Below are 26,882 nucleotides of genomic sequence, written 5' to 3' on the forward strand. Positions count from 1 at the left end.
AAGGGGACGCGTCTGTTCATAGTTGTTTTTGTTCTGTGAATTTAATAATAAGGACGAAAATGATAACCTGTTTATCATTAATTGTGTATTTTCTGGACCACTGAATTCTGAGTAGCAGTGATGAGGGACAAATTGTGCGGAGGTGAGGAATAATTATAAAAACCACAAGTCGCCTGAACTATAAAAGCATTAGAAAGTACAGAGGAAAAAAAACGTCAGACTACATGAAAGCCGTTTCGTGGCTTTCAAGCTTTGTCTGGGCTGAAATCCTTTGGAGCATTTGCACATTTAATAATTGAATGCAATACTGTATAATGAGATGCTATTGTTATTTCATTAGTAGGCAAATATACTAATTATCTGTTTTTAAAAGACATTTCACATTCAGCCTAGATTCTTGATTGACTGATTTTCTCTTCAGGATATTTGGGGTAATTTTGCTTCACTTTATAAAAAAAAATACAGTAACAAGGTAAAAACAAACAGTTTTTCCTTTCAAAAAGCACTGTAATTATGAACTCAATTCTGTTATTCTTCAAAGCAATAACAGAGCAGATATATTTTTTTAAATAATTGAAATAGCTCCCCTCGACTGAAATCGCGATCTGGGACGGGAGTGGGATCATCCCTCTCGGTTGAAAATGAGGGGCCCCCCCAGAAGCCAGGGGCCCAGAGAATCGTCACCTTTCTCCCCTTGAGCGTTGATAAGATGATCTGAATTGTTTCTTGGGTTTTGCTCAAAAATTCCTAAGGTATTCTGAGTAAGGTTGGGAATCGAAAATCGATTCCAATTCAGGAATCGGATACTTGTAATAAAATTGAAATTTCGATTCCGTTTTATCGATTCATGTGTGTGCATTAAAATGTGATTTCAAACCATTTTCAAGCGCAAGAAGACACAAAATTCTGCACTCGTGCAGCACGCTATTTTCTTTCACACAGAGAACCGCCTCCCATATAGTGCGCGATACTGAATTAAGTTCTCGTACACGTCTTCTTGCGCTTGAACGCACAAATACACACACAATTGTCAAAATATCCTTGTAAACACAATCAGTTTTGTCTTAAGTGAACATAAACTTCATGAGTAAATGCATGTGTAACAGTTGATTGGATCCTGCATGAGGTCTTAAAGTGACAGCAGCCTAATAAACCCCCTGCAGCCCGTGTCATTAAAGGTCCCGTTCTTCGTGATCCCATGTTTCAAACTTTAGTTAGTGTGTAATGTTGCTGTTAGAGCATAAATAATATCTGTAAAATTATAAAGCTCAAAGTTCAATGCCAAGCGAGATATTTTATTTAACAGAAGTCGACTACAGTGAACGGCTCGTTTGGACTACATCCCTCTACTTCCTTCTTTAATGACGTCACTAGAACCGTTTTTTGACTAACCTCCGCCCACAGGAATGCTTCCTCCACTCTACCGAAATTCGTTTATGTACTTGCGCACTTCTTATAACTTACTGTGTTTACTCAGCTCTTATGGTGATTTTCTGAAGTAAAACTGACGCTTCATCTTTTGTGTGATGTACAATAAACTTTATTAAACTCATCAGTATATGTTTGATCATCATTCAGACAGCAGACTTGTAACTGTTAGGCTATTAATAAATAATGGATACATACAAGCAGATGACAAATACGTTATAATAACCGTAATTAAACTACTAAACTATACCTGTTTCATCTCTATACAGCACTCTGACTCTGTAGGCATTATTGTCCGACTCGAAATGAACACCGTTACTGAGAGTTTCTGATATTATCATCCTTCCGTGAGATGAAATTGTCCTGACAGACTGAGCGCGAGCTCATGAAGCTCCGCCCCCTGGGTCGTCCAGCAGCAGCTTATTTGCATTTAAAGGGCACACACTAAAACAGCGCGTTTTTCTGTGACCCAAAAAATGTCAATTTAAACATGCTGTAAAAAATGATCTGTTGGGTATTTTGAGCTGAAACTTCACATACACACTCTGGGGACATCAGAGACTTATTTTACATCTTGTGAAAAGGGGCATAATACGGGACCTTTAACATCAATCAAAGAACAAAAGAAAAAGAAAATCACTCCCTGATCTTGACTTAATAACTTTTGTAACTTTAATAAGAATGAATCTACATTGTATTTATAAATAGAAAACTATGCAGTTATTTTACATTTCATTTCTGTACCTGAACTTCATTCAGTTGCATTTGCTAATTTGTTCATTTGTTCTTATTTTATCACTGTTTACTTGTCTTTAATATTAATTTTCTAAATGTATATGAGTTAGTCCAGTTGTTTTTTGCTGTTAAATCCATAGAAAAATGTAAGTGTTCTTTAGACTGCTGATTTTTGTTCACAGAATAAATATGTTTGATATAAATGTTTGACTAAATGTTTTTACATTACTGGGATCGAAACTGGGAACCTATATGAATTGGAATCGTTTAGATGAATTGCAATTGCTCAAATTCAAACGATACCCAACCCTTAATAATGGGTGGTTCCTTGCAAGCCCAAATCAAATTGTCCAATACTCTCGTCCCATATGGCTTTGGTCTCTTGTTCAGTGGAAATCTGTGGGATTTTTCACCTGATCCATGATCCACCAGACAAAAATTCCAGTTGCTTTGAAAAGCAGCTCTTCTCAATAAGTCACACAAGCAGCACTAGCAAACACACAATCTACAGAGTGGAACAGCTCCATTACCTGCTTGGTTGCTGCATCAGAGAGATTCCTCAGAGTCCACAGGCAGTTCTGTGTCAGACGCTGACTCGAACCTGTGAGATGTTGGCCGAGGGCCTGCATACCTCCTGCCAAATGGAGAGAAAAAGGGTTTAGAGTCCATATTTATCGGACTTAACCACCCAAAAAAAAAGAACAAAACTATTCAGCTACACAACCTGCTCTAAAAAGAAGGCTGTATTTCTCCATGGATTAGCCATTGTCTGCCAAGGGGAGAGAAATGTCTTTTGGAGTCGGTGCAGATAAACTAAAAGCCACATGGCTTAGGAAGATAAAAAGAGGGAAGGAGATTAGGAGACATCCTTGAAAACTGCCTCTCATCCAGTGTTGTAACTACCTGATCCTCAGCGCTTTCTCAAGACGAGCGCCAAAGCTTCATATGGGAAAGGACATAGTCACGCCATAACTGTAAAGACTTTTATGAGATCAGCCCTGGCAGGCGCGATAGGGCGAGATATTTGACTCCCACAACCTTTGCCGTTGTATATTTAAGTATTAATTCGCTGAAAGGTCAGAATTAATAAAGTAACATCCATGACTGCTGTGAAGATGTACTGACAGGCAGAGTAAGCCAAAGGTGGGTTTTAACATAAAGCTGTAATATTCGTTTTAATGGAAAATTTAATTAAGTTCAATGGCTGAATCAAATATAAACCATGTATTGCTGGGACTGCAGTATAGTGGTTTGCACACATGCTCCTGATATGTTGAGGCATGGTGCTCATGTGGATGACGCAGGTTCAAGTTGGGCTCGTAATGTGTCCCGATCCCATTTCCCTACTCTCCCCAACAATTCTGGCAATTGTCTCTCAAGATCATAAAAAACATGACAAACATCTGAATGTTTTTTCAAGAAAAATCATGGAATGGTAATAAAAAAGAAAGTTACGTAGTGAAAGTAAATTTCTGGTCAAGCTGTGCACAGAAGCTCAGAAAGACAAATCATCTATTGATTTGCATTCGAATCTCATTTGTCTTTTTGGAGCTTTTGCACAAAAATACCATTCAAAAGTTTTTTTAAAGAAACACTTTTATTCATCAAGGATGCATTCAATGTATCAAAATTGAGATAAATACATTTAGATTTATATAATAGTACAAAAGGTTTCTATTTAAAATAAATCTGTTCATTTGAACTTTCTATTCATAATAGAATACTGAAAAAAAAATGTATTGCAGTTTCCACAAAAATATTAAGCGGCACAACTGTTTCCAACATATTTCTGAAGGATCATGTGACACTGAAGACTGGAGAAATGATGCTGAAAATACAGCTTCACCATCACAGTAATAAATTACATTATAAAATACTATAAAATAGAACATTTAAATTGTAACAAAATTTGACAATATTAATGTTTTATTGTATTTTTGATTAAATTAATGCAGCTTTGATGAGCAAAGGAGACTTCTTTCAAATACATTAATAAATAAACCGACCCCAAACTTTTGAACTGTAGTGAATAATTCACTGTTCAAATGTTTTTATTCACAGAATTGGTACACGACAAACAAATGGAAATCGCCCCCAGCAATCTCATAAATATGTCTTTTAATAACCAGGAATGAATGGAAAAGTCATGGAAATTCATTAATCAAGAAGTGGGGGAAAAAAAGATGCAAAAAGCCCCAAATACAAAAAAAATGAGATGGAGATTGCGATATTATAGGGGAATTATACAAAATGCCCAAGAGAACTGTCCTCGGGAATGAAAGAAAAGAGATAATAATATTCCTCTAGGGTCTAGGAATAAAAAAAATTACAAAAGTGAAACAAAGAGCAAAAGATAGTTAAAACGAGAACATAACACACACACATACACACACTCACCAGAGTCAACGATAGCCGGCTTGTTGCTCGGACAGACTGAAAGCACCTTCAGGACTCTGCTGGTGGTCCATAGGAGCTTTTCATAGTTGTGGTTTCTCATAATGAACACCAAACTTTCTGGCCCACCGTTTGCCAGGATGATCAACTGTGAAGAGAGAACAACAACATGGATTAAGACACACACACTCTACAAACTCAATTCCTAAGGCAATGCATTCTCAGTGTGGCCACAGGGGGCGCTGTAATGGACACACACCTTGCTCTCCTGATTTCCGTAAGAAAGCAGCTGCAGGCAGTCTGTGGTGATGGCCAGGAACTTTGGGTTGGACTTTTTCAGAAGGGGGACCATCCTTTGCAGTCCATCGGCCAAACGCACCGCCATCTTGGCTCCCTCCTGGTGCAGTAACAGGTTGTGTAACGTGGTAATGGCATAGAACAGCACTGACTCCATAGGGGAACTGAAGAACGAATAGAATATTTACAACACATAGGTCAAATAGATTGTAATGTCCAGAACCACCAAATATGATGTGAGGGACACTCTTCCTAAAATATAAAAGCAGCTGCAGATTTTAATGTATACGGACATACTTACATTTTGTGTAATAGCAAATGTGAAATTAAAAGGTTTAAAAAGATGTAAACTTTTAACCTAAAATTATTATTCCCTGCACAAATATTAAATATTTGTACTAAAATATTATCTGAAAAATATTTACTATTATTTAAGTTAATTGTTTATATTTTCGCAAGCCAATGTTGGAAGAAAGGAGAGATACAAATTATTATTATTAAAATAATAATATTAATAATAATAATTTATTTATTCAAAATAAATAAAATAATGTATTCTCAAAAGGAAATATTACTAAATTAAATATTATTATTGATATTCTAATATAATATCATACAATACGATAAAATATTCACTAAACTATTTTCATTCTTGCTTTTTTTGTTATTGTTCAATTTTGTGCTGTCAAATCGATTAATCGTGATTAATCACATCTAACATAAGAGTTTGTAAACGTGTGTGTGTCTCTATATATACACACATTCATACACTTGTCCACATTATTTTCCACGGACCCCCAGCTTGAAAATCCTTAACATTCACTTGAGATACTACACACACACACACATTTATATATATATAAATAATGCGAAGTATTATAGTACTTATAGGGTTGAAGTGATCAGATTGTGGAATCGTTTGGTGAGCCTTACCAGGAAAGTCTTTAACTGGGATAAAGCCAATGGGCACCCCTGGACTAAAGATGTTCATGAGATCTCATATAAAGTAAATTCTCAAATTTTGTTTCAGAATAATTTACAATTTAAAATACCTACTATAAAAGAAACATTATTTGATATTTATAAAAAGCAGTGGGAGTTAGAAGTGTTAAATAAACCTAAACTGAGAATTTATGTGCAGTTCAAGGTCTGCTTTTCCACAGAGCCCTATGTGAATTGTAACATGAAAAGGAGACAGAGATCCCTGTGTGCACAGCTCAGAGCAGGAGTGCTGCCTTTGGAGGTGGAAGTGGGTCGGTATAAAGGGGTTCCTGAGGAAGACCGGCTTTGTGCTGTCTGTGATTTGAGTTTGGTTGAGGATGAATTTCATTTTATGTTTAACTGTCCTTTGTATAATGATTTGAGAAATGTTTTGTTTGAAAAGATTCAATGTAAGAATCCTGATTTATTTTGGTTATCTGAAGGGGATATGTTGGGCTGGTTGTTTAGTAATGACTGGTTTAGTGTGGCAACATCTGTGGAGAAAGCTTGGACTTTAAGGCAAAGAACGCTCTATCCCAAGATGTAATGATATTGTCTATAATGGTATAAGGTCCGCTTTTCATTTGAAATGTCAGTGTCTTATAAGCCCATGTGGGCTGGGCACAAATTCTGTGCATGACACTCAAATAAAATAAAATGAATGAATGAATGAAAATACAGTACATTTAGTACATATAGTACATTTATTTTTGCACAAAATTAGACTCTTATCAATTACGTTTCTCAAACATCTACCCTGTCTACCAGAAGAAGAAAAACGGACAGTTTGGTTGCCTATGTCGGGATGCTCAACTAAAAAAAAAACACATTGTTTTCAGCTACAGAATCACAGAGTTTACCATTTTCAGAGAAATCAACCTACAAATGGCTTACTTATAGTTGTCTCTGCATATTAAACTGAAAGAGAAAAGAGTGCTTTCACATCAGAAAAATTACACACCTCACATTTACAGATCTGGGCTTCTATTACAGTGCTTACACGCTGGAATTTTCACCATGGCATCCTTGATCATGACATTTCAATACAGGCTGGCTGCACCAAGGAGACTCTCCGGGTAACTTAATAAGCTGATACTGTGTCAAAGTTACAGCAGCCCTGGTTGTGTGGTCATAAAGATGCTGCTCTGCTCTATTATCTCAGCATCTGCTATAAATGGGCTTTCTGACAGAGCAAATTTGCCATCACAGTCCAAATATATCTCTAAAATACAGCTCTGCTATGGCCCCTATTACAGTAGTGGACGTTTTCTTATATAGAGATGGAACTGGACACATTGTCCTGCTTTAGCATTGCTTAGTCACAGCGTTCATCAGAATGCACCGCAGGTTAGCTCTAAGCCTTATTCACAAAATATAAAGGAGATAAAATGAGCACAAATTAATGTGCACCACAATGGGAGGAGAGCTAAACATGCACACCAAGTCTAACACGACTGGGAAAGTAATTGTCAGGTTGACCAGACCCAGAATGGAAGGATTATGGCTTCCCTCCTGAAAAGACCAGCTTAAACTAGCATGAATCTCTATGCTAGTCCAGGCTAGATACCACTGATTTGGTGATGACCGTCTAAGGTTCTCTTAGGAACTGTGAGTGTCCATCAAACGTTTGCCACTATTCAACCAAAACATTTGTCTGGCCATGAACAGTCAAGGGACTAATTAAAACACAAACGCATCAGACCGTCTAAGCGTCTGTCATTCACTATTTCTCTTAGAAATACATAAGTGAACAGAGTATCTGCATTTTTCCAAGACTGGGAATACATTTTTTTGATGTTTATTAGCCTTTGGTGATATTTAATATTCTGAGCTGGCTTTGTTTCATAATTTGACATCTTTTTGCATAAAACCATACTTTGTATGTCGATATTTAATGATACTGTTAAAGGGTTAGTTCACCCAAAAATGAAAATTCTGTCAGTAATTACTCACCCTCATGTTGTTCCAACCCCGTAAGACCTTCGTTCATCTTCGGAACACAAATTAAGATATTTTTGATTAAATCTGAGAGCTGGATCACTGCTCCATAGGCTTCTAAGGGACTGAAACTTGCTGGCCCAGAAAATGCATTAAAGACATCGTTAATATAGTCCAAGTGACTCCAGTGGCTCAATCTTAAGTTTATAAAGCGACGAGAATACTTTTTGCGCGCAAAAACAAACAAAAATAATGACTTTATTCCACTATTCATTTCCTTCTCTCTGGGCCTCGAGTCTTTTCACGTAATGTTTAAGCGTAGCGCGTCTGTGTTGCACGTCACCACGTATCACACATGACCAGCGTCGGCCAATAGTGAGCCTACGTGGTGACGTGCAACACAGACGCGCTACGCTTAAACACTACGTGAAAAGACTCAATGTCTTTAATGCATTTTCTGGGCCATATCTTAAAAATATCTTAATTTGTGTTCCGAAGATGAAAGATGGTCTGACGGGGTTGGAACAACATGAGGGTGAGTAATTACTGACAGAATTTTCATTTTGAAAATTAAAAACCCTTTAAAATAGTCAAAATCCCTTTAAGGCGAGTTATTTCACTCGGCGGCCATCTTTGAAACGCCTCTCGAGCAGCCTTTCGATTTCAGTTCATTCTCTATGAATGGGGAAACATCAAATTCTCCAAAGCTGTTCACCAAGATTCCGATTTAATTTCATATTTGAAGTCACCAATGAAATCTGACAACAATGGTCTTGTTTTAGAAACAATTTTGTTTCTAAACGCTCAAATCATCTGCATATGCAGTCATAAGCGCACGTCTCAGAACAATGACTGTTTCTATAAATCTTATGTAGCCACGCCCCCTTTCATCACTGCGCTCATTGTGTTCTGTCTTCCGGTTTGTATTTCCACAGCATGAAGGTAAGATCTTACGGATTTATGAATGAACCAATCCTTTTAAAATCTTCCCGGTCTACTGACTTACTGTAAGTTATGACATCCGCTTATAACATTACAATGCTCATGATAACTTTCCTTAACTCTACATTCACCGATGCCATAGAAATATACAATATAAGTTCTTCTCGTATTCCTCCAGCGTTCAACTCTCCAATTACCTACCTGTGTTTCCTCACCTGTAAAGTTATGCTGAACAGGTTTAAAAAACATTTCACATATCCTGGTTCATATGGAAACATGTCACATTACAGAAGTAAAATGCTTTTTGTGCATACACTCACCTGAGCATGCGCACAAGTGCGGGGATGCCACCCGATTTGAAGATAGCTAGCAGGCCCTCGCGCTGGTGGGACAGGCTGTGCAGGACACTGGCAGCGCAGCGAGCCGTCTCCAGATCTCCAGTGTTCTGCATGGCCCTCACCACAGCCGACACCATCTGAGGAGACTGCATGAGCACACGGCGGGACGCCTCCTTACGCGTCAGCTGGTTCACAATGAGGGCTGCCTTGTTTACCACCACCTGCCATGGTAAAAGAAAAAGTTCCAAACGTTTTTTTTTTTTTTTTTGCAGCGATTCCATAGAAGAACCATCTTGGGTTCCACAAAGAACCTTTCAGGGAACAGTTCTTCAAATAACCATTGTTTTAGTGTGAAGGATATTTTCAAAATCTAAAGAACCTTTTTCCACTATAATGATCCTTTTGTGGAATGGAAATGTTTCGTGGAATGGAAATGTTTCATGGATGTAAAAGGTTCTTCATGGAACGATAAATGCCAATAAAGAACCTTTATTATTCACCCTTATTATGCATTAAAAAAGCCAGCATTGGACCCAGAGGAACGTAAGCTTTGTAAAACAGTCATAACTTAATATTTTTCAACTAAAACCATATTGTAACTGATCGGTAACTCCTCATTAATGAGTGAATGCACAATTTTTTTTAAAAAGTTTTGAATGTTAAGGCCCTTTCACACTGAACGTGACGCTATAAAGCGAGGCGAATCGTTGACGAATATTTTTTCTATTTACGATCATTTGTTTGGTACTACACCAGAAACACAAAATATCTATAATGCTTACAAGAATACATCATAAAATGTAATGAGAGGTACAATTAGCATCAAGCTACACTTCACAATTAATGTATTATTCATATTTTTGCTCAAAACCCACTTTGAACCATAATTAAGGGCTTAGAATAACTTCTGATTGTGATCTGAAGTGCATTTTGATTATATAATAGGCAGACATGCATTATTTGAAGTGTTATAATGGACTGAACGCTATACCTGCTTGTATTTCTCAATTTCAAACATTTATTGTTATAAAAATACCCCGAGCCGCATGAGAAACGCATACAGAACATATATTGTCGTAATCATTATGTCTATTTGGCTTCAAGTTTCATCTGTAGAAACGTTTCTCTCAATTCTTTATGTCTGAAAGGGCACGAGTTCTGAATATGATTGACAGATCTAGAGCGAATGTGCTCTCTTACTCATAACACTCGTGCGCCGTGGAGGAAAACGGACTGTGCTCTTCAGATCGCATAATTCAGTGGAAAATGAATATTTTCTGTATACAGAAATATTTAAGTAAACATGAGAATAAATCTATTCTCAGACAACAGTGATAACAAGAACTCAACATGCATTCTCTTCATAGGTTTTCAAAACAGCGCCACCACTCTCACACTTTTGTGCAACAGCAGCGGCTCGGGTAAGCTCAAATCTAATTGGACAGCTCATTCCATCATGGGGAAAAAAAAATCAACACTGGTCGAAAAAATAAATCTCGCCTTGTCGCGCCGCAATTGATCGTGCCTGTTGTGAAAAGCTCCATAGGGATCTATTGTTTTAATTCAAGAGCGCTATCACGACGGACATTCATGCCGAATTATTGCGTTCAGTGTGAAAGGCCCTTTGCCATGTTTTTAAAATGCTATTACTACATTTCCCTCTTTTTTATTAACTGAAAATTTGAGAAATTCTTTGCAAGAATTGTTTGTATTTTGATAGCCTTCACACATTTCATTTCCGTACTAAAAACTTCGACTCGGCGCAGTAAAAAGTCACTCCTGAAAAATCCTCTCCCCCTCTCCCTCTCACTTCTGTCATTAGAACCAACGTGACTTTTTACTACGCCGAGTCGAAGTGCTCCCAAGTGCTATTCTGCCATACATTATAGTTATCCTTTTTACCCACTTAGAAAAGCGCCACCATTTTGTGTCACCATACTTGGTCGTGTAACTACTCGTGTAACTGTATTTAAATAGGGAAAACGTGGAGGTGTTTGGTCGCTTCTAGCTTCATTTCTGTCTGGATCCTAATGAATGAACTGGGCTAAGCTAAGTGCTATCAAAGTGTCGCCACGCTCCAGAGCGATTGAGTGCACGCACTGAGACGAGAGAGGTATGCATCAACTTGTCTTAGTTAAGGGAATAACATAGTTTAATATGAAAAAACTGTGAAGTATCCCTTTAATGACACTTCTGGGTCAAAATGGACCCGAAAGCATTAAGTAACTTTATGTAAGCTGAAATGTAACTGCAGGGTTCAGAGTGTAGCAAGTGTAGTGTAATATAGTATGGTCGCATATCTGTCAGTCCAATCATATTGTTCCCATGATCGCCACCAGAGGGCGCTCCTTCTGTCTCCTGTGCTAATCTCATCATGAACTCCATGTCCCAGTATTCATTATGTGTGATTTCATTCAGCTGTGTATCATTATCTGGTTAGCTCTGCCTAAATAAGCCCAGTGTTTTCCCTCATTCGTTGCGAAGTCTTGTATTTGTGTTACACAGCAGTTTTGAGAGATATCCTGGTTTCCTGTGTCTTGCTTTTTGATTCTCTACCCATTGTTCTGGATTACCCTGTTTGCTTGTGTTTCTTGGATCTTGTTTTATGTTTGGATTGTTTAAGTGTGTTTGACCCTTTGCTTATTATATGGATTAATATTTCTGGATTGTCCCAATAAAGCTGCATTTGGATCTTCAACCCAAGTCTCGGAGCAGTTCGTAACACATATGTATTTTGCTTAAAGAACAATATTTTACAATTGGTGACTCAAGTCAGTATTAAAATTCTTCAATGTAAACAAAAAAAAAAGAGAATGTATTATTAATACACAAAAACATACAAACATGCAAAAATATGCTAAATTATACACATGGCATGAATAGAAAAATTAATTGTTTTTAGAATTTCAATGGTTGCATGCTCTTGGCAGCCAGTAATTTAAGTTGGAAAACAGATAATATCCTAAAGTTGTTTTCCACAATATATATCGTAGCACTTTTTTTCTCTCTTTCGTTTCACTTTATTCCTCCTTTCTCCTTCCACAGTTCTGGCCCGTCCTGTGAGATTATTTCCAATCTTGCATCTTTTCATTACCCTTTTCTTTCTGCATCTCATATCACCATGTGCGCAGCCGGGTTTATGCTCTGAGAATAACAGCTACTAAGTCAAAACTTTTTGTAATTTCACTCTAGATCATTTTGAAGATATCAGCTGATGTGGGATATCAACAGAACAAAAGCTACTGTATAGCCCTTTGCAGAACTGTGCTGTTTTATTGAAAAAGTCTTCAGCACAAAGTTTTGTTTTTCATAATTAATTGACGGCATTTTTAAACAGGTTTTACAAGATTCCCAGCCTCAAACACGCATGTTTATTTAAAAGGGTTTCGTGTGATGATTGTCTCTGAACGTTTTCCATCATACCTGGTCGTCATCGGCCAGCAGTTTGGTGAGCTCTGGTACAGCACGTGTGGCCAGCTCAGCATCGTCCTGATAGTTGATGAGATGTACGATGGCTGTTTTCAGCAGCTGCGAGGGCTCGGCCAGTCTCTGGACATTGGTGGGCTGGTCTGGATCGTTCTGTGTGGTGAGCACCGTCTCTCCCTCCACTAGGGTCTCGGGGAACATGGCTGCACGCACTCTCTGGGCTCGAGTTAGACTGTATTGAGCCTCAGCGTCTGAGTACAGAGAGAGAGAAATAAAATAGTCGTATTGAATTATTTTAACACTGTTAAGAGGTGATCTTATGAATAATAATAATAATAATAATAAGCACACTTCATTTTTTAAATAGTGTGCTATTATTATTACTATTATTTATTTATTTAATGTTATTATTGTTAAAAAACAACCATAGTAAATAATAATAATAGTAATAATAATAATAAGTGCACTTATTTTTTAAATATCTTATTAAATGCATTATAATAAAATTGTGCTATTATTATTTCTATTGTTTATTTATTTAATAATGATTATTATTGTTGTTAATTTATATATAAATAAATAATAGTAATAATACTACTATTTGATGATAATGATTATTATTGTTGTTATTAAATAATATTACTAATAATAACACTAATAATATATTATGGATATTCATATTAAATAATATAAATAAATACATAGATGATGATGATGAGGATGAAAAAAATTAATAATAAGCACACTTAATTTTTTTAAATGTAGGTTTGCAATTTTTTATGTTACTATTATTTATTTATTTTATAATAACAAATATTATACATTTTATTATTACTAAAAAACAACCATGATAAATAATAGTAATAATTATATTAATAGTAATAATAATAATAATATTATTATTAATAATAATAAGCACACTTAAAAATGTGCTATTATTATTATTATTACTATTATTTAATAATGATTATTATTGTTGTTATTGTTATTAAATAATAATAATAATAATAATAATATGGGTATTATTAAATAATTAAAAAATAGATGATGATAATAATAGCAAACTTTACATTTAATAATATATTCAAAATTAAGTGTGCTATTTTTTATGATAAAAAGAAACATATTTTTGATTCACACAATAATAACAATAACAACAATATTATTAAATAATTATTAAAATTACTACATTGATTAGTTCATCCACCAATTACTATAATTATTTATATTGTGCACAATATATATTAGATATGCAGACATGGCGCATTAAAGGGGTCATGAACTGCATTGTTTTATTGTTTCATAATGTTTTCTGGGGTGCACTTATAATGTTAGTATGATTTTTATAAAAAAAATATTTATTTAGAAATAAAAGGCATTTTCCTAGCCTGATTTTATTCCTCTGATTCGAACGCTCTGTTTGAAGGTGCGTGTCTGTGTGAGACTTCAGTGTAAACACCTACTCCTGTGATTGGCTAACACTACATGTGGAACTCTCTCGAAAACTTTTAGCACGTTTTTACTATTACTGCTCTCAATGTTAACTACTCGTGAAAAGTGATAATGCAATTAGATATATGGCATTATATTAAGATCGTGGCAAGGTTGCAGTGATGAGCATGTAGCCATACACAGACATGTATGCAGCGATCTCATTGCAACTCGATTTCTGCACACTAACGAATGCTTTCATCATAACTAACAGTGCAAACACAATGTAAATAAGAGATTCGTTGATTATTACGAGAGTTTTAGTGCGAGTCCAGAAGTCAGTCAGTGATAAACAGACACGTGCTGTTTGATTGACAACTAGAGATATTATAATCGGAGCGTACTTAGAAAGCTTTCTATATATAATTCAACAGATTATTACAGACAGGACAAAGAACATCTGACTGTAGCTACATGAATCATTACATCAGAAATCACTGGTCACAGATCAGACATTAGAATTAAAACGGTTGCTTAAATGTTGTGTAGTTACTGTCGAGTCCATATCGCAAAAGCCTGCGCCGAGTTTGCGAACTGATTTACCAAAGAATCCAGTGAATACAAATAAATAATGTTCAACTGAGACATACACATTGTTGAAAATAAAACAACCACATTCCCAGCACTAGGATCCTTTGGAAGGTAATGTTATTTTTAGTCCAGTGAGTGACCCTGTGCTCTTCTCCTCATCTCACTAACGCCAGTGGGCGGAGCCTAAGCTGGTCTTTCGCTACCTTATTACGTCATGAAGAGGCATATTCCAGAATGAGTCGTTCGCTGGGCCTGCTAACATTAAAAGCTGATTTTGGACTAACAAGAACGTTTTCAGTTCTGAAACTTTCAGGATATTCTTAATATGTCAAAACCTCAAGTAAATTTGATTTCTCAGTTCATGACCCCTTTAATATAGAATCATTGTGCAGTTACAGGTGTCTGCATATCAGCTATTTTATCCGCAAATAAGACCTAGATTGTGGCTCATTCAATCAGATCTCAGAGTCAGTTTCATAAAATATTTTAAAAATCCATCACATCATGCAATATTTCGTAGCGTGATGCAGTGGAGACGTGGTTCAGGGCAAATAACAGAATAGATTGACACCAGAGAACCAGAGGAGGGAATAATGGGAGTGCGTCTGTGACAGTCTGAATGAAGTGCAATCCGTGCTGGAAGCCTTGCGAAGAGCGTCGGAAAGGGCTCTTCGGAGGTTCTGTTGTGATAGCAATAATGTTCTAACCATAAAAAGTGAACCTACTGAACTGAGTGTTTGGATGAGTTTCTAAATGTCACTGGCTCTGGGCGAACAATAAATTTGCAGCTTTCTTCTAAAACTGCGCAAGCACATATGCTGCCATGGTGAGGAAGCTATTTTAAAATCCCCAGATACTTCGAACTGACGACATGCACCACGACGACAAAGAATAATGAGAAAACCACAGGTACGTTTAATACGAATATTGAAGAGATAAAGCAACAGGATTATCAGAGCCGTGGCACAGCAGTGAATGCATATCCTCATGTAGGCGATGTACTTGTTACTGCATATGTCTTAAGAAAGCGAAAAGTAAACAAAAAAACAACGCTTTCCAAACGTTGTACAAGGCCAGTCAAACCACACAGCCCTTGCGGGAGGGTTCAACGCCACTGACTCTAATGTGAAATTTTTTTGGAGGCCCTCAGGTAGTATAATTCATCAAAATGTTCGGAGAGGCATAGGAAGACCTTTAGAGAGAACACATTACCCGTGGCGTTCTCCACAGCGCTGGCACTGACGCTATACTTCTTACAGCACTCAGATTCCTCCTCATCACGAATCGTGGTCGCCCCGGACTGTATCCCCGAGTCAGAGGCGTAAAACGTCTGCTGCCACTCTTCCACTTTCACAGCTCCTTCTGCCTCACTCACTGCGCAAGATGAGCACCAAAATCACCATTTATATATACATTTTTATCAATTGTAAAATTGATTCAATTTTAAATATTAATATATAATCTCCAAATTAGAAGCATAACATATATAAAAAATAATGCATTTATATTATATATAATTATATAAAAATCAAAAAAAAAATTGTGGGATGTTAGCATAGATATGTATATATTAATTATTATATATAATTGTATATGTGTATATATATATATATATATATATAACTGTATATTTATGATTTATATATATATATATATAAATATATATTTACTGTATATAAATAATATATAATATCATAAATACAAGCATTATATATATATATGTATACTGTATAGGCTATATATATATATATATATATATATATATATACAAAAAAAAAATATATATATATATATTTTTTAAAGTATACATACATATATATATATATATATATATAATGCTTGTATTTATGATATTATATATTAAAGTTTAATGTGTGTGTGTGTGTGTGTGTATATATATATATATATATATATATTTTTTTTTTTTTTTTTTTTTAATTTTTTTAATACCTTAATACTTTTTAATAAAAATTGTAATACTTTTAAAAGTCACCAATAAGAAAATCAGTGACAATCACCATGCAAAATCAGATCAAAAAGCACAAATCAAAAAGCACAAGAAACTTGATCACTAGAAAAGCAGCTCAAGTGTTGCTGTCTATAAAGAATCATAATATGACATTGAGATGTATGTAAAATTATACTGGTAATAAAATGTATTAATTTGTATTAAAGAACCATTTTAACAGACTTAGACTTTTGGACCCTATTTTACCTACATGGCACTTTAACTCGACATGAATAACCAAAAAAGGTCAGTCTAAGAAAACAATAAAATAAAATAAATTAATTAATTTAATTAAATAATAAAAAAATAAATTAAATTCAACGTAGCAATTCTTAAATGATTTAACTTACTTTGCAGTGACATCACCACTGTCCAGCCTTAATTCAACCTGTGATGAAACATGAAGCAAAGTTTTAGACTGCATATAGAACAAGAGAGATGCAGTATGAATGCAGCGATCTGCAATGTGAAGTGACAGCATGCACCAGTTTAGAGGGAAAAGCACCACTGGGACTTAAAAATAGTGAGCAGACAATGCTATTTATAAAACTACTGCATAGAACGATCGCACAAATCATAGTAGCTTCCCCAAAGTGGAATTTCAATGCTTCATTTGTAGTTCACAGCCACAGCAGAGCAGCTCGATGAGAAGAAGGACTGAAGAGTCTCAAGAGTCTTTTTCAGTGCTGGTTTTTGTCATTAATGTCCCGACATTGCTTCATTCATGACCATAAATAACCCAGACTATGAGCAGGGATATGGCTGGAGGTGAGGGCCAATCAAGAAGCATGATGTTAAATACAAATATTTAAATAAAATGAATTCATATTAAAACAAAATATTTTATTTATTTATTATATTTATTATTAAAACGTCTAATTTTTAACACTGAAAATACCTGTGATAATTGTGATTAAAAATGTATAACAATTATTGAATGTATTCATAATTTTTTTATTAAAATAAAAATATCAAAATAGAAATAAAACACTTTATGCGTTTATAATTAAAGCATATAATTTTTACATTAATAACACTGAAAACAATAGTGATTAAAAAGGCATAACAATTATTAATCAATTAATTCATTTTATTCCTTAAAATAAAAATATTCAATTATTAAAATAAAATATTTTTTATTTATAATATTTATAATTAAAGTGTACAGTTTTTACATTAATAACACTAAACATTATTACATAATAGTGATTTAAAAATGATTATAAAGGAATTGTCATGCATAGAAGTTACTTTTATAGAGCCCCACATAAAATAGGAATGCAAACTCTTCGCAGCACTTACAATTCATTGACTTTTTCTTGACCTTTATACAATAGTGTGAAAGAAAGAAAACTTAGATATCTTACTGTCAATATCTCCTGATGCACAAAAACAACTAAAAGCAGATGCTCTCTCGTGTTAGTGATGCAGAAACAAAGACAGAGCTGAATTTTAATGTAAGAATATAAAAACACTTGCAAGAGCATTTCATCACGGAACTAGCAAAGACACAATTTCTTTTATAAAGCAGTGACTAATCCATTTTATCTCTTTGAATTACTTCCTTATGGTACCACATCTTACAAGATCTTATTTTTCCGTTTTTTTGGCTCCTTCTATTTCAATTTAAATGGAATCCAGCTTAAAAGGGAATCTCTGTTTAGTATTCTCTGCTATTCCTCGCTCTTGCCCTTTTCCTGTCTTCAGCTTCTCTTTATAAAACATTCAAATATGAATAGTATGCCCCTGTCCCTCAGTTTCATAAGGCATATGGAGATTTGTTAACTGTTATTATGACACCACGTGCCCTGCATTTTCCACACTCATTAATCACATCAACGTAAAGCTAGAAATTAACACACCAAACACACACACACACAACACTCCAGCGGTCAGAAAACCACCTCAGAACTGATTAAAAGAGGAACATGTCCTAAAAAAATGACAGCAGCTTTGCAAATTTACCCAATAGGCATTAAAGACCTATTAATTATGCAAGCACTGATTAATTAAAAAATGTTTTCTGGGTTAAACAAGGTTTAAGAGGAAGTGTGCATTGAGTCTTCATTATTCCACTGCATTTTATATCAAATTACACTGTTTAATTGATAGACAACCCAAAAATGTAAAGGTTAATATGAAAGTTGGACATCATTGACACAAACTTCCGAAATAGATATGAGCGCTGTTTGAAAAAATGCGCTATGAAATAAAATCTAAAATCCATAACAATAATAATTTTACAATTAAATTAAATTACTATTATTCTCACAAGTTCAATTTGAACGTACTTTGCGACAGTTAAAAAGCATGTTGAATGTGTGAAGTATGAATGCAATCTGGACGTACTACATTCGCCATGTTGTCATTGTCATGTGATCTACCGGCGTCAGTTGCGTCGCTTCACTGCGATTTACAACTCCTCTCCCGTGGCTTCATGGATAGTATGCGCACTTCGGAATCTAGCAGGTCGTCCGGGGACTTTTCGCTTACTGTTTTTCAAATATGTATTCGGACATACTACTATGTTGGCCTACTTTTCTTCGCATACACCGCGTTCCAAATTATTATGCAAATGATATTTTACACTGATTTTCCTAAATAGTCGATGCAAATGACAGTCAGTATAATTTTCAAGTCACCAACCGTTAGGGTAGAAGTCGAATTTCATTGAACAAGCCACCCAACGAAAACAGTATTTTTTTCCAAAAATAAAAAACTCAAAATGCACTGTTTCAAATTATTGTGCACAAAACATTTTCATAGGTTGTAAAGAACTGAAAATGGTCATTTGCTGAAATTGCAGCATTGGGAGGTCATATTTACTGAAATCAAAAGCGATTTCAATTAAACACATCTTAACAGGGCAAGTTACATAGGACCCCTTCTATGATATCACCTTCACAATTCTTGCATCCATTGAACTTGTGAGTTTCTGCTTGAATTTCTTTGCAGGATGTCAGAATAGCCTCCCAGAGCTGCTGTTTTGATGCGAACTGCCTCCCACCCTCATAGATCTTAGTAGGGTTGAGGTCAGGGGAGGATGGGGGCTACACCATGAGTGTCTCTCCTTTTATGCCCATAGCAGCCAATGACACAGAGGTATTCTTTGCAGCATTCGATGGTGCATTGTCTGCATGAAGATGATTTTGCTACGGAAGGCATGGTTCTTCTTTTTGTACCATGGAAGAAAGTGGTCAGTCAGAAACTCTATATACTTTGCCGAGGTCATTTTTACACCTTCAGGGACCCTAAAGGGACCTACCAGCTCTCTCCCCATGATTCCGGCCCAAAACATGACTCCGCCACCTCCTTGCTGACGTCCACCAACCATCCACTACTCCATCCATCTGGACCATCTAGGGTTGCACGGCACTCACCAGTAAACAAGACTGTTTGAAAATTAGTCTTCATGTATTTCTGCGCCCACTTCAACCGTTTCTGCTTGTGAGCATTGGTTAGGGGTGGCCGAATAGTAGGTTTATGCACAACTGCAAGCCTCTGGAGGATCCTACACCTTGTGGTTCGCGGGACTCCAGAGGCACCAGCAGCTTCACATGTTTGCTGCTTTGTAATGGCATTTTAGCAGCTGCTTTCTTAATCCGATGAATTTGTCTGTAACCTTCCTCATTATACCTATATCTGCACAAACCCGTCTGTGCTCTGAATCAGCCACAAATCTCTTCACAGTACGATGATCACGCTTAAGTTTTCGTGAAATTTCTAATGTTTTCATACCTTGCCCAAGGCATTGCACTATTTGACGCTTTTCCGCAGCAGAGAGATCCAGAACTTTCCCATATTGCTTGAAACCTGTGGCCTGCTTAATAATGTGGAACATCCTTCTTAAGTAGTTTTCCTTTAATTGGGCTCACCTGGCAAACTAATTATCACAGGTGTCTGATTTCAGTGATCCAAAGAGACAATACCATCCATAATGTTTATGACACTTAAAGGGATAGTTCACTTTGAAATTAAATTTTGGTATGTTTTAGCTTACCTCAAGGGCATCCAAGATGTAGGTGTCTTTTTTTTCGCAGTAGTTTCAGTTTTGATATTTTTTAGGTCAAACCATTCTTGTCTGTCAGTCATTTAATGCTGGTCTGTGGTCACTGTCTCAAAGAGCATGCACAGAGTCCAAATTAAAACAATTCCCCATCGTCCAAATTAAACAATTCCCCATCGTAAGTACACATTGATGGCCTAAGACACGAAACGAGCGGTTTGTGTGAGAAAACGAACAGTATTTATATCGTTTTTACCTCTTATACACAGCCACGTCCAAGTGATCTGAGGGCGCGCGCGCATCCTGGTGTGTGAAGTGTGCGCAGACTGCTGCATAGATATATACACTAGATGTTGCCTTAAAGACATTCGTTCCAATGACATTCGTTCCATTCGTTTCTCAGGAGCTCATTACCGTCCTCCATCCCCAGCTCCTCCTCTCGTCAGTCAGTATTTGGCCTTCTGAGTGACCTTTGAATCAGAATAAATTCTCGAATTATGTTGTACTTTAAAATCTTGAATGAATGATATCTGCAATACATTCACGTTGGTTCTGTTCTGTTCTATTCTAATTGTCAATCGTATTTGACGATAGTGGTCCTGACAGAACCAAGAGAACTGAACTACAATTGTGAACACAATTTACCCACAAAAAAACTTTAAATACGGTGTAGTTTTATGGTGTTTTTTTGTGATTTTTATAGCTTGACAGCTTGCATTATATGGGAAAACAGTATTAATGTTCTTTATGTTAATACATTAATTCACATCAATGTATGTTAATACATTAACAGTATTAATGTTCAGTATTAATGTTCCTCACTCAACCTGTGAGGTTGAGTATTTATAGATTCTGAAACATGTGATCAGGATGGAAGCGCAGTAGAGGAAAATTATTTGAGTGCTTTCATCTCAAATTATATGTTGCAAGGTCCTAACTATGGTTTGAAATTCAGGGATATGAGCAAAAATATTCTCCCACTCACACAACACTAGATGTTGCCTTAAAGACATTCGTTCCAATGAACTGCCGTAGACAAGGCGACATCTAGTGTATATATCTATTCACCAGTCTGCGCACACGTCACACACCAGGATGCGCGCGCGCCCTAAGATCACTTGGACGTGGCTGTGTATAAGAGGTAAAAACGATATAAATACTGTTCGTTTTCTGACACAAACCGCTCGTTTCGTGTCTTAGGCCATCAATGTGTACTTACGATGGGGAATTGTTTAATTTGGACGATGGGGAATTGGTTTAATTTGGACTCTGTGCATGCTCTTTGAGACAGTGACCACAGACCTGCATTAAATGACTGACAGACAAGAATGGTTTGACCTAAAAAATATCAAAACTGAAACTACTGCGGAAAAAAAGACACCTACATCTTGGATGCCCTTGAGGTAAGCTAAAACATACCAAAATTTAATTTCAAAGTGAACTATCCCTTTAATTCCAATTTGCATAATAATTTGGAACGCGGTGTAGTAGGGAAGTATTCGATTTCGGACGCAGTGCGTGTGAACGCTAATGTGTCCCCCCCTTTTTTTTTGGTCCAGACCAAAATAAATTAAGCTTAGCATCAGTTCTGGCAGGTCACGTTAGTCAAGCTTGCATCAGCTGACTCTCAGCTGATCCACGTCTACCTATAGGAATATGACGCCTATCACTGTATTCATATATAAGCTCCTTCATTATTATCAGCAGCTATCACGTTTCTCAGGAGCTCATTACCGTCCTCCATCCCCAGCTCCTCCTCTCGTCAGTCAGTATTTGGCCTTCTGAGTGACCTTTGAATCAGAATAAATTCTCGAATTATGTTGTACTTTAAAATCTTGAATGAATGATATCTGCAATACATTCACGTTGGTTCTGTTCTGTTCTATTCTTATTGTCAATCGTATTTGACGATAGTGGTCCTGACAGAACCAAGAGAACTGAACTACAATTGTGAACACAATTTACCCACAAAAAAACTTTAAATACGGTGTAGTTTTATGGTGTTTTTTTGTGATTTTTATAGCTTGACAGCTTGCATTATATGGGAAAACAGTATTTATGTTAATACATTAATTCACATCAATGTATATTAATACATTAACAGTATTAATGTTCAGTATTAATGTTCCTCACTCAACCTGTGAGGTTGAGTATTTATAGATTCTGAAACATGTGATCAGGATGGAAGCGCAGAAGAGGAAAATTATTTGAGTGCTTTCATCTCAAATTATATGTTGCAAGGTCCTAACTATGGTTTGAAATTCAGGGATATGAGCAAAAATATTCTCCCACTCACACAAAATACCATACTAATCAGAACATAGTGACATTTCATTTCTAGAGGCTTCCAGCCAGGCCAAACTTAATTTAGAATTGAGAGATGCATATTTTGTGAATATGCATATAGAGTGACTTTATAGGCATGTCTTTGTCAAGAGTAAATTTGTAGCATCTCTAATGAAAATCCTTCAGAAATGCTGCTGTACAGTAATCTATTAGTGACAGCAGAGTAATTTCAGAGTAATTTGCATGAGCGCAGATTTCATTAAAAATGATGTCGACCAGACAAATTCCTGACATCAAATCTTGAAGGAAACTAACCAATTTAAAGGTGAAGTGTGTAACCTCTCTGCCACTAGCATCATCCAACAATTAATATTAAAATAATTACAAACAGGTTTCTCAAACACGCCTGCCATTGGTTGAACAAACAGAGAGTCCCGCCCTAAACTCACGCCATTGGTTGAGTCCTTGTTGCTGTGGTGGGCTGGTTGGGATGCTCAATTAAAAAAATTACACATTACATTACACATTACTCAGGAAAGTGAGTAATGTGTTTACATATTTATACAGATTTCTACATTTTCTGACATGAGAAGTGTGATGAAATGCTAAGAATATTCTTTAATATAACTCTGATTGTGTTTGGCTGAGAGAAGTAAGTCATATACACATGTGATGGCTTGAGGGTGAGTAAAATATGGGATCATTTTCATTTTTGGGTGAACTATTCCTTTAAGAGGTCCTTGCGATTTTTCCACCAAAACAGAAACTCAAAAATTAAGAAAGCCATGAATTAGTAATGTAATTTTACAGTAATGTTCTGTAAAATAATTTAGTATTAATTATTATAATTATAATTAATAATTTGTAGTAATATAGTATAATGCAACAGTATTATATGTCTTTACTGATTTGTTTAATTTTTAAATAATAGTTTTAATAATAATAATCATTACATATGATGATGATTGTCATATTGAACTTTTTTTCGTTTTCCTTAGCTGATCACATGTATGATTACTAAATATGAACGGATTGTATTTGCATATTTAGTATCTTGAAATGATCTAAATCTAGGATGTAGGCTTGCTCAATTTAAAGAGAATGTGAAGAACAGTCTCTATTCTTTGACCATTGTCCTCAAGAAAGGCAAGGCCTGTCCGAGTCAATGTAATACATCTCTTTCTCCCCAACTTCTCCTCTCACTTCCTGCAGAAGACAACATCTCTGATGATGATTAATGGTATGAGAAGATCTCAGTCTGTTTTGTACATCGGACACTGCCTGTTCACATCGTCTCCATTGTTCTGTTGTTACAATAGCTACCTGTGATCCTAGCACACACACACACACACACACACACACACACACACACACACACACACACACACACACACACACACACACCTAAGGGTCTTTGCTGTATTTAGGACACTTGACACTGAACAATGCAGCACCAGCAGACCTGTCAGCTGTTGTTTGCCTTACAGCAACATGCTGCCGTACTTTGTGTTTACTATGCAAGTGTCAAGGCGGATTTGTATTTGGACGTTCCACCAGCGAGACTACATTATCTGTCTGAATGTGTTTAAGGATTTAAGCATAAGATGAAGTGTTTTTGGCATAAAAATTACATATAGCAGCAAAGCAGTTAAACTAATGACTAATTATGACTATTGGACTTAAATTAGAAAAATATAGAAATAGAACTAATTGGAATGTTGGGAACCAGACAGTTGACGGTAGCCATTGACTTCCATAGTATATTTTTTTTCCTACTATATGGATGTCAATGGCTACCATCAACTGTCTGGTTCCCAACATTCTTCAAAAAACTTATTTTGTGTTCAACAGAAGAAAGAAACTCATACAGGTTTTGGAACCACTTGAGGCTCATTTTTGGGTGAACTATCCCTTTAAGAAGGCAAATATGGTCAATTTAGGTTTCAAAGATCTAGCCTAAACAAATGGTCCTTTCAATTAGACCAAGTTGCTTTAGAAGAAAAGCGTGTGCTAAATGGCAATTAAATGCGGGATTGTGTTCAAAAGCCTCTCAGTTTGACAGAGCAGTGCTGATAGAAACATCTGTACAGGGCTGAAAAAATCGAATCCACGGCAGGTACTTGGCAGAGGTATCTGCAGGAGACAGCGAGGTTTTGCCAGACTCCTGGAGTGCAGCTGATGATACCGTGAGTCACCTCACGCCAGGACTCGAATTACAAAGTCACCTGCACTCTGTGCACTAACACCTAGGCAGGAAGGCGAGAGAAACGCCAACCACGATTGACAATTACGGCAAAAGATGCAGTGACGGATATAGACGGTTAAGTGTAAATTTATTCACTGAGCTGAGTTACCTGTCGGTGTAATAGAATATCATTAGGGATAAAAAAGGTGCATAAATGCAGTGAGGTTTTGGTCCAACGCTACATTAGAAAAGAATCTGATAGAGTTATAAGACACCTAAGAAAATATCAACACACTAATGCTGTTATACAAAACATTAGAAAGCATTATGCAATCAAGCTAAAGATAATTCACTCACATTAGCTCGTAAACTAATTTGCTGGAGACATATCACGGAAAACTCAATTTTCTTTGCTCTTTTGCAGTAGAGTTCAAAATGTAGACATTTTCTAATGTTAGCAGTGGAAAGCTCACACAAAACATTTACTGAAATAAATTTGCATTAACAGGTCATTCGAGAATAGTCATGTATACTATACTTACTATTGCTGCAGTTTCTACTATGTACAGTATGAAGACTTGGATGACTTACAACATCTGCCAATATTTGCAGTATACTACAAAGCACACTGTGTAAAATACTGTCTCCCACAATGCAATGCTCTCAACCTGTTATTTCTAGCATGGTGAATGAACAGGAAGCTACATATATCAACCTTGTCTTTTTTGACTCAGTAATTCAATATATTTGACTTACAAATGAAATAATAAGAATTAAACACGCAAATTATGAAGTCATGTGAATAATACAACGATGTGACAAAAATGTAGCATTCCACGAGACCATTATTGTGGAGTAATACCTGCTGTTTCACAAAACGACTAAATATCGTCAAGTTGTGTTTACCGCAGGCTTTAATTTACTCATACATTGAGAAACCCATTATAAAACCCCATAGGAAAATCTTGTGGGAACTAGTCTTCCAGGTTTTGACATCATCCCTGCACCAGCCTACAAGAACGAATTTGAATCCCACATGCAATTTTAGTGAATAAGACCCATTTTACAAGTACAAATTGATGCAAAAGTGTAGAATATAACACCTTCGGCTTTTAGCAGAAAAGCTAGTACAAGTGTCGCATAAAGATTATCACTCATGTTTCCAACACATGGACGTAACAGAACCTCAAAACCTTAGCGAGCAGTGCATAACCCGCAGCGGGAGCATTACATTTCCAGCAGAGGGGAAATACAACATCTCTGTAATTCAATAGCATGAAAGAGACACAAAAAAATGTCAAGGGATGTACCTTGTTCTTAACCTTACAAAGGTTGTAAATACAAGACATCCTGGATCATCTCATCCACTGAATTTTACAGGAAGTACTTGAATAAAGTCTTTGAAGAACGGCATGAATCACAGTTCAGTTCCCTATTAGATTTTCTTTTCCTATTTTCAGCCCTACCATGTTCAAGGTTTCTCTGATATTAAATGTAGAAATGTAATTTGCTGGGGAAAAAAAATCTATTAAAATGGGTTATTGGGTTCTGGATATGAATCTAATTTAGTTGAGAAATATGCTCTGCAGAATGGCATTTGAATTGCCATAGAGAAGGTACAAAAAATGGTACATAAGAATATTTGTATAATTTACCCCACATTATCAAGTCAAGTCATCTTCATTTATATAGCGCTTTTAACAATGTAGATTGTTCCAAAGCAGCTTTACATTGATAATAGGAAATTAAAGTAAAGTGTTTTGGCTTTATAGCAGCTCTAGAATAAAGTTATTGTCCAGCTAAAGTTAGTTTGATTGATTCACTTCCGTCGCAACGATCATTAGTTATTAACTTAGACACCGTTTTAACAGAAAACTGAACGCGAACCAGCGAGAA

At 36.0% G+C, this 26,882-nt stretch overlaps 1 protein-coding gene across 4 annotated transcripts in view; it reads right to left on the bottom strand.

Annotated features, from left to right (window-relative positions):
• The window catches only part of jupb (junction plakoglobin b), a 104,856-nt gene that overhangs the window by 18,657 nt on the left and 59,317 nt on the right, over window positions 1-26,882 (bottom strand). For all 4 annotated transcript variants that reach the window (XM_079878644.1, XM_079878642.1, XM_079878643.1 and 1 more), the window contains exons 2-8: window positions 16,860-16,897; window positions 15,714-15,875; window positions 12,477-12,730; window positions 9,036-9,274; window positions 4,817-5,018; window positions 4,561-4,705; window positions 2,694-2,797 (exon numbers count right to left, since the gene is read on the bottom strand). In XM_079878644.1, coding sequence (XP_079734770.1) covers window positions 2,694-2,797; window positions 4,561-4,705; window positions 4,817-5,018; window positions 9,036-9,274; window positions 12,477-12,730; window positions 15,714-15,875; window positions 16,860-16,872 — 1,119 coding nt within the window. In that variant the 5' untranslated portion in view covers window positions 16,873-16,897. The remainder of the gene's footprint in view (window positions 1-2,693; window positions 2,798-4,560; window positions 4,706-4,816; window positions 5,019-9,035; window positions 9,275-12,476; window positions 12,731-15,713; window positions 15,876-16,859; window positions 16,898-26,882) is intronic.

The sequence above is a fragment of the Squalius cephalus genome (genome assembly GCF_949319135.1).
Source record: "Squalius cephalus genome assembly, chromosome: 8".
Classification (NCBI taxonomy): domain Eukaryota; kingdom Metazoa; phylum Chordata; class Actinopteri; order Cypriniformes; family Leuciscidae; genus Squalius; species Squalius cephalus.